The sequence below is a fragment of the Aquarana catesbeiana genome, linkage group LG06 (genome assembly GCF_042186555.1).
Source record: "Aquarana catesbeiana isolate 2022-GZ linkage group LG06, ASM4218655v1, whole genome shotgun sequence".
NCBI lineage: Eukaryota > Metazoa > Chordata > Amphibia > Anura > Ranidae > Aquarana > Aquarana catesbeiana.
This window is the reverse complement of record NC_133329.1, coordinates 149720319-149728187: the sequence shown is the minus strand read 5'-3', so window position 1 is coordinate 149728187 and position 7869 is coordinate 149720319. Positions and strand designations below refer to the sequence as shown.

The following is a 7869-nucleotide window of genomic DNA, read 5'->3' as shown; positions in this document are numbered from 1 at the left end:
CCCCAAACTCCCATTCCTAACCTTAATCCCACCCCTCCTAGTCCCTAACCCCCAATCCCAACCCTAATCCCACCCACCCCTCCTATTCCCTAACCCACTCCTAACCTTAATCCCACCCCTCCTAGTCCCAAACCCCCAACCATAACCTTAATCCCACCCCTCCTAGTCCCTAACCCCCAACCATAACCTTAATCCCACCCCTCCTAGTCCCTAACCCCCAATCCCAATTCTAATCCCACCCCTCCTAGTCCCTAACCCCCAATCCTAATCCTAATCCCACCCCAACTAGTCCCAAACCCCCAATCCTAATCCTAATCCCACCCCACCTAGTCCCTAAAGCCCAACCATAACCTCAATCCCACCCCTCCTAGTCCCAAACCCCCGTTCCTAACCTTAATCCCACTCCTCCTAGCCCCAAACTCCCATTCCTAACCTTAATCCCACCCCTCCTAGTCCCTAACCCCCAATCCCAACCCTAATCCCACCCCTCCTATTCCCTAACCCCCACTCCTAACCTTAATCCCACCCCTCCTAGTCCCAAACCCCCAACCATAACCTTAATCCCACCCCTCCTAGTCCCTAACTCCTGCCCTCGGGCTTTCACACTGAACAAACAGAAGCTGCTTTTTTGGGTCGTTTGCAGGCGGTACGCAATAACGCCTGCAAACCGCCCCATTGTGAAAGGGCAATCCCACCCCTCCTAGTCCCTAACCCCCAATCCCACCCCTCCTAGTCCCTAACCCCCAATCCTAATCCCACCCCAACTAGTCCCAAACCCCAATCCTAATCCCACCCCACCTAGTCCCTAAAGCCCAACCATAACCTCAATCCCACCCCTCCTAGTCCCAAGCCCCCCGTTCCTAATGTTAATCCCACCCCTCCTAGCCCCAAACTCCCATTCCTAACCTTAATCCCACCCCTTCTAGTCCCTAACCCCCAATCCCAACCCTCCTAGTCCTTAACCCCCAACCATAACCTTAATATCACCCATCCTAGTCCCAAACCCCCAACCATAACCTTAATCCCACCCCTCCTAGTCCCTAACCCCCAACCATAACCTTAATCCCACCCCTCCTAGTCCCTAACCCCCAACCATAACCTTAATCCCACCCCTCCTAGTCCCAAGCCCCCCGTTCCTAACCTTAATCCCACCCCTCCTAGCCCCAAACTCCCATTCCTAACCTTAATCCCACCCCTCCTAGTCCCTAACCCCCAATCCCAACCCTAATCCCACCCACCCCTCCTATTCCCTAACCCCCACTCCTAACCTTAATCCCACCCCTCCTAGTCCCAAACCCCCAACCATAACCTTAATCCCACCCCTCCTAGTCCCTAACCCCCAACCATAACCTTAATCCCACCCCTCCTAGTCCCTAACCCCCAATCCCAATTCTAATCCCACCCCTCCTAGTCCCTAACCCCCAATCCTAATCCCACCCCAACTAGTCCCAAACCCCCAATCCTAATCCTAATCCCTCCCCACCTAGTCCCTAAAGCCCAACCATAACCTCAATCCCACCCCTCCTAGTCCCAAACCCCCGTTCCTAACCTTAATCCCACTCCTCCTAGCCCCAAACTCCCATTCCTAACCTTAATCCCACCCCTCCTAGTCCCTAACCCCCAATCCCAACCCTAATCCCACCCCTCCTATTCCCTAACCCCACTCCTAACCTTAATCCCACCCCTCCTAGTCCCAAACCCCCAACCATAACCTTAATCCCACCCCTCCTAGTCCCAAACCCCCAACCATAACCTTAATCCCACCCCTCCTAGTCCCTAACCCCCAACCATAACCTTAATCCCACCCCTCCTAGTCCCAAGCCCCCCCGTTCCTAACCTTAATCCCACCCCTCCTAGCCCCAAACTCCCATTCCTAACCTTAATCCCACCCCTCCTAGTCCCTAACCCCCAATCCCAACCCTAATCCCACCCACCCCTCCTATTCCCTAACCCCCACTCCTAACCTTAATCCCACCCCTCCTAGTCCCAAACCCCCAACCATAACCTTAATCCCACCCCTCCTAGTCCCTAACCCCCAACCATAACCTTAATCCCACCCCTCCTAGTCCCTAACCCCCAATCCCAATTCTAATCCCACCCCTCCTAGTCCCTAACCCCCAATCCTAATCCTAATCCCACCCCAACTAGTCCCAAACCCCCAATCCTAATCCCACCCCACCTAGTCCCTAAAGCCCAACCATAACCTCAATCCCACCCCTCCTAGTCCCAAACCCCCGTTCCTAACCTTAATCCCACTCCTCCTAGCCCCAAACTCCCATTCCTAACCTTAATCCCACCCCTCCTAGTCCCTAACCCCCAATCCCAACCCTAATCCCACCCCTCCTAGTCCCTAACCCCCAACCATAACCTTAATCCCACCCATCCTAGTCCCAAACCCCCAACCATAACCTTAATCCCACCCCTCCTAGTCCCTAACCCCCAATCATAACCTTAATCCCACCCCTCCTAGTCCCAAACCCCCAACCATAACCTTAATCCCACCCCTCCTAGTCCCTAACCCCCAACCATAACCTTAATCCCACCCCTCCTAGTCCCTAACCCCCACTCCTAACCTTAATCCCACCCCTCCTAGTCCCTAACCCCAACCATAACCTTAATCCCACCCCTCCTAGTCCCAAGCCCCCCGTTCCTAACCTTAATCCCACCCCTCCTAGCCCCAAACTCCCATTCCTAACCTTAATCCCCCCCCTCCTAGTCCCTAACCCCCAATCCCAACCCTAATCCCACCCCTCCTATTCCCTAACCCCCACTCCTAACCTTAATCCCACCCCTCCTAGTCCCAAACCCCCAACCATAACCTTAATCCCACCCCTCCTAGTCCCTAACCCCCAACCATAACCTTAATCCCACCCCTCCTAGTCCCTAACCCCCATCCCAATTCTAATCCCACCCCTCCTAGTCCCTAACCCCCAATCCTAATCCTAATCCCACCCCAACTAGTCCCAAACCCCCAATCCTAATCCCACCCCACCTAGTCCCTAAAGCCCAACCATAACCTCAATCCCATCCCTCCTAGTCCCAAGCCCCCCGTTCCTAACCTTAATCCCACCCCTCCTAGCCCCAAACTCCCATTCCTAACCTTAATCCCACCCCTCCTAGTCCCTAACCCCCAATCCCAACCCTAATCCCACCCCTCCTAGTCCCTAACCCCCAACCATAACCTTAATCCCACCCATCCTAGTCCCAAACCCCCAACCATAACCTTAATCCCACCCCTCCTAGTCCCTAACCCCCAACCATAACCTTAATCCCACCCCTCCTAGTCCCAAACCCCCAACCATAACCTTAATCCCACCCCTCCTAGTCCCTAACCCCCAACCATAACCTTAATCCCACCCCTCCTAGTCCCTAACCCCCACTCCTAACCTTAATCCCACCCCTCCTAGTCCCAAACCCCCAACCATAACCTTAATCCCACCCCTCCTAGTCCCTAACCCCCAATCCCAACCCTAATCCCACCCCTCCTAGTCCCTAACCCCCACTCCTAACCTTAATCCCACCCCTCCTAGTCCCAAACCCCCAACCATAACCTTAATCCCACCCCTCCTAGTCCCTAACCCCCAACCATAACCTTAATCCCACCCCTCCTAGTCCCTAGCCCCCACTCCTAACCTTAATCCCACCCCTCCTAGTCCCTAACCCCCAACCATAACCTTAATCCCACCCCTCCTAGTCCCAAGCCCCCCATTCCTAACCTTAATCCCACCCCTCCTAGCCCCAAACTCCCATTCCTAACCTTAATCCCACCCCTCCTAGTCCCTAACCCCCAATCCCAACCCTAATCCCACCCCTCCTAGTCCCTAGCCCCCACTCCTAACCTTAATCGAACCCATCCTAGTCCCAAACCCCCAATCCTAACCCCAATCCAACCACTCCTAGTCCCAATCACCTACCTAATCCCATCATTGTACAAGTGACTTTAATCTCTTTATGAAATATTCCACATAACTTTATTATGTAATGTAGTAATTTTATTATTGACTCACGAAACATATGGACAATTTAATTTGTTATAACATGTAACAGAAGCAATTAGATACATGGCTTAATAAACATACATCAAAGTATTTAGTCGTAAAACATTGAAAATTTAGATCATGTTTTCTTGCCAACTAAGTGCACCAGCCGGACTCATAAAATAGTCAGCAAAAGCCTCTCTAATCGTGAATCCCACTATTGGTCCACGTACATGTAGAAAATCTGCAAGCTCAATATTGTGTGACAGAGTATCCTCAAAATTTACTCCATCTCTCTCTCTCACCACATTATGTAGTATACACGCAGCCTTAATAACCTTACATGCGTTTTCGACATTAAGGTTTATTGGTTTAAGAAATATTTGCCATTTATTCGCCAGTATACCGAAAGCGCATTCTACAAGTCTACGTGCCCGACACAGCCTGTAGTTGAAGATCCTCTTTCGTGTGTCTAGATTTCTCAGCGAATAAGGTTTCATGAGATGTTCTTGAATAGCGAAAGCATCGTCGGCTACAAACACAAATGGCATTTCGGGTCCCTCCGTTCCGGGCAGTGGTCGGTTATCTGGTAAATCAAATTCACTACGGGCAAGACGTTTTCTGAATATACTATGCTGGAAAACAGCGGAGTCTGCATTGCTGCCAAATGATCCAATATCAACATAAATAAATTTATAGTCAGCATCGACAACTGCCATTAAAACAACAGAAAAATACTTTTTATAATTGTAATACTGGCTACCACTATGACATGGTTTTATTAGCCTAATATGCTTTCCATCAATAGCTCCTAAACAGTTTGGAAAATTGGTCTTGTTCAAAAATCGTTCTGCAATATCTTCCCATTTAGCCTTGTTTGGAATTGGCATGACTGTACTTCGCAGATCCCAGATCCCATCACATGTCTGCTTCACAATTTCGCTTATGGTTGATATATCAACGCGAAATTCATATTGCAGCGATGAATATGTGTTTCCGGTTGCAAGATATCTGTAAAAAAACAATTTAATTTATCTTTCAGTAAAAATGATAAAGCAGCGATGGAAAACATTGAGAGATAACTTTAAAAGGGAATTGACCAGACAGCAGCAAATAAGAAGTGGATCCAGCGGAAAACAAGGGAGGATGTACTGTCACTATTATGAACTGGAATTCTTAAAACCAGTGATGCAGGACAGACAGTAAGTAGTAACATTTTTCATAATAGCATTGTATAGAAATAATAACAATAATCACGTATCACTGTCTAATCATGTATATTTTAATCAGAACAGAAAGCAATATAAATAGTGAGAGTGAGGCAGAGGAGATTAGTACCGAAAACACAAATATAGAACCAGAAGAGGAAAATGATGAGGAGGATGTCAGAGAAACATTGGAGCCACCACGACAATCAACATCAAGAGCAAAACCGAAAAAAAACCAGCAAACACAAGAATTCATCGAAGTAGTCCGAAACCTAATTGACAGCCAAAAATCAGAAAACAGCGAAATCTCTGCTTTCACTAAAAGTTTGATCCCTCAGATTGCACTGGTGAAGCAGGAATACCAGTGTGATCTTCGCATTGAGCTAATGAAGGTTATCAAAAGTTTCCAGCAAAAATCAAACACCCAAGCCCCGGAAATGCCAAACCCACAACATCATCATTATGGTAATCCGTGGGAAGAACCATCATACCGTGCCCCGTCCTTTCATGCGCCATGTGGGTCAAACATGTCCATGACACCACAATATAATAGAAGATTCATTGCAGGCCAATATGACATGCCCCCTAATTACTATCCCCCAATGCAAGGTCCTCCTCCTCCTCCTCCTCCTACTCCTCCTAACACCGCTAGAGAGGATTCGCACCCTCACACCTCATTCTATCAGGATCTCTAATTATTTTCTTGAAAATATTAATAAAGTATTATTTTTTATGCATTTGTTGTGCAATTTATACAAATAAATGTTATCTTTTTCAAACCAAAAATTGTTGTTTTTTTATGGTTTAAGAATAAATGCATGGAATCATAACATAGCTTACCTCAGCGTTATAAGTAAACGTTCGCATGGTGATATTGCAACTCTGCAATTAGTATCCCGTCTCAACAGCACAGGTGTCAGCAAATCAAGAAGATAGTCAAATCTATGGAAAGAAAAAGATTTGTTGCTATAAATAACAGCTAGTAGGGGTTTGTGACATTGTTAGCGTTTGGGACATTGGAAGGGTGGGATTAAGGTTAGGAACGGGGGGTTTGGGACTAGAAGGGGTGGGATTAAGGTTAGGAAGGGGAGTTTGGGGCTAGGAGGGGTGGGGTTAGGGTTGGGATTGGGGGTTAGGGACTAGGAGGGGTGGGATTAGGGTTGGGATTGGGGGTTAGGGACTAGGAGGGGTGGGATTAGGGTTGGGATTGGGGGTTAGGGACTAGGAGGGGTGGGATTTGGGATTGGGGTTAGGGACTAGGAGGGGTGGATTAGGGTTAGGATTGGGGGTTTGGGACTAGGATGGGTGGGATTAAGGTTATGGTTGGGGGTTAGGGACTAGGATGGGTGGGATTAAGGTTATGGTTGGGGGTTTGGGACTAGGATGGGTGGGATTAGGGTTGGGATTGGGGGTTAGGGACTAGGAGGGGTGGGATTAGGGTTGGGATTGGGGGTTAGGGACTAGGATGGGTGGGATTAAGGTTATGGTTGGGGGTTAGGGACTAGGAGGGGTGGGATTAGGGTTGGGATTGGGGGTTAGGGACTAGGAGGGGTGGGATTTGGGATTGGGGGTTAGGGACTAGGAGGGGTGGGATTAGGGTTAGGATTGGGGGTTTGGGACTAGGATGGGTGGGATTAAGGTTATGGTTGGGGGTTAGGGACTAGGAGGGGTGGGATTAAGGTTATGGTTGGGGGTTTGGGACTAGGATGGGTGGGATTAAGGTTATGGTTGGGGGTTTGGGACTAGGATGGGTGGGATTAGGGTTGGGATTGGGGGTTAGGGACTAGGAGGGGTGGGATTAGGGTTTGAATTGGGGGTTAGGGACTAGGAGGGGTGGGATTAGGGTTGGGATTGGGGGTTAGGGACTAGGATGGGTGGGATTAAGGTTATGGTTGGGGGTTAGGGACTAGGAGGGGTGGGATTAGGGTTGGGATTGGGGGTTAGGGACTAGGATGGGTGGGATTAGGGTTGGAATTGGGGGTTAGGGACTAGGAGGGGTGGGATTAGGGTTGGGATTGGGGGTTAGGGACTAGGATGGGTGGGATTAAGGTTATGGTTGGGGGTTAGGGACTAGGAGGGGTGGGATTAAGGTTATGGTTGGGGATTTGGGACTAGGATGGGTGGGATTAAGGTTATGGTTGGGGGTTTGGGACTAGGATGGGTGGGATTAGGGTTGGGATTGGGGGTTAGGGACTAGGAGGGGTGGGATTAGGGTTGGGATTGGGGGTTAGGGACTAGGATGGGTGGGATTAAGGTTATGGTTGGGGGTTAGGGACTAGGAGGGGTGGGATTAGGGTTGGGATTGGGGGTTAGGGACTAGGAGGGGTGGGATTAGGGTTGGGATTGGGGGTTAGGGACTAGGAGGGGTGGGATTAAGGTTATGGTTGGGAGTTTGGGGCTAGGAGGGGTGGGATTAAGGTTAGGATTGGGGGTTTGGGACTAGGATGGGTGGGATTAAGGTTAGGATTGGGGGTTTGGGACTAGGAGGGGTGGGATTAGGGTTAGGGCAAGTGTGAAAAGCAGGAACTTTTTAAAGTCTGCACCTGGGCATGAGCCCTGCCAGCTGCTGGTAACACTCAGGATTAGGGACTAGGTGGGGTGGGATTAGGGTTAGAATTGGAAGGGTTTGGGACTTGGAAGGGTTTGGGACTTGGAGGGGTGAACTAGGATATACTTACGTTGCA

The 7869-nt window shown here is 49.5% G+C and overlaps 1 protein-coding gene across 1 annotated transcript; it reads left to right on the top strand.

The window, feature by feature from the left end:
- The first annotated feature begins 4994 nt into the window (after window positions 1–4994).
- Window positions 4995–5971, top strand: LOC141147692 (uncharacterized). Its single transcript, XM_073634897.1, has 2 exons — window positions 4995–5179; window positions 5268–5971. The coding sequence occupies exons 1-2, from the start codon at window positions 5025–5027 to the stop codon at window positions 5878–5880; spliced, it is 768 nt and encodes a 255-aa protein (XP_073490998.1). The 5' UTR covers window positions 4995–5024; the 3' UTR covers window positions 5881–5971.
- The last annotated feature ends 1898 nt before the right edge of the window (window positions 5972–7869 follow it).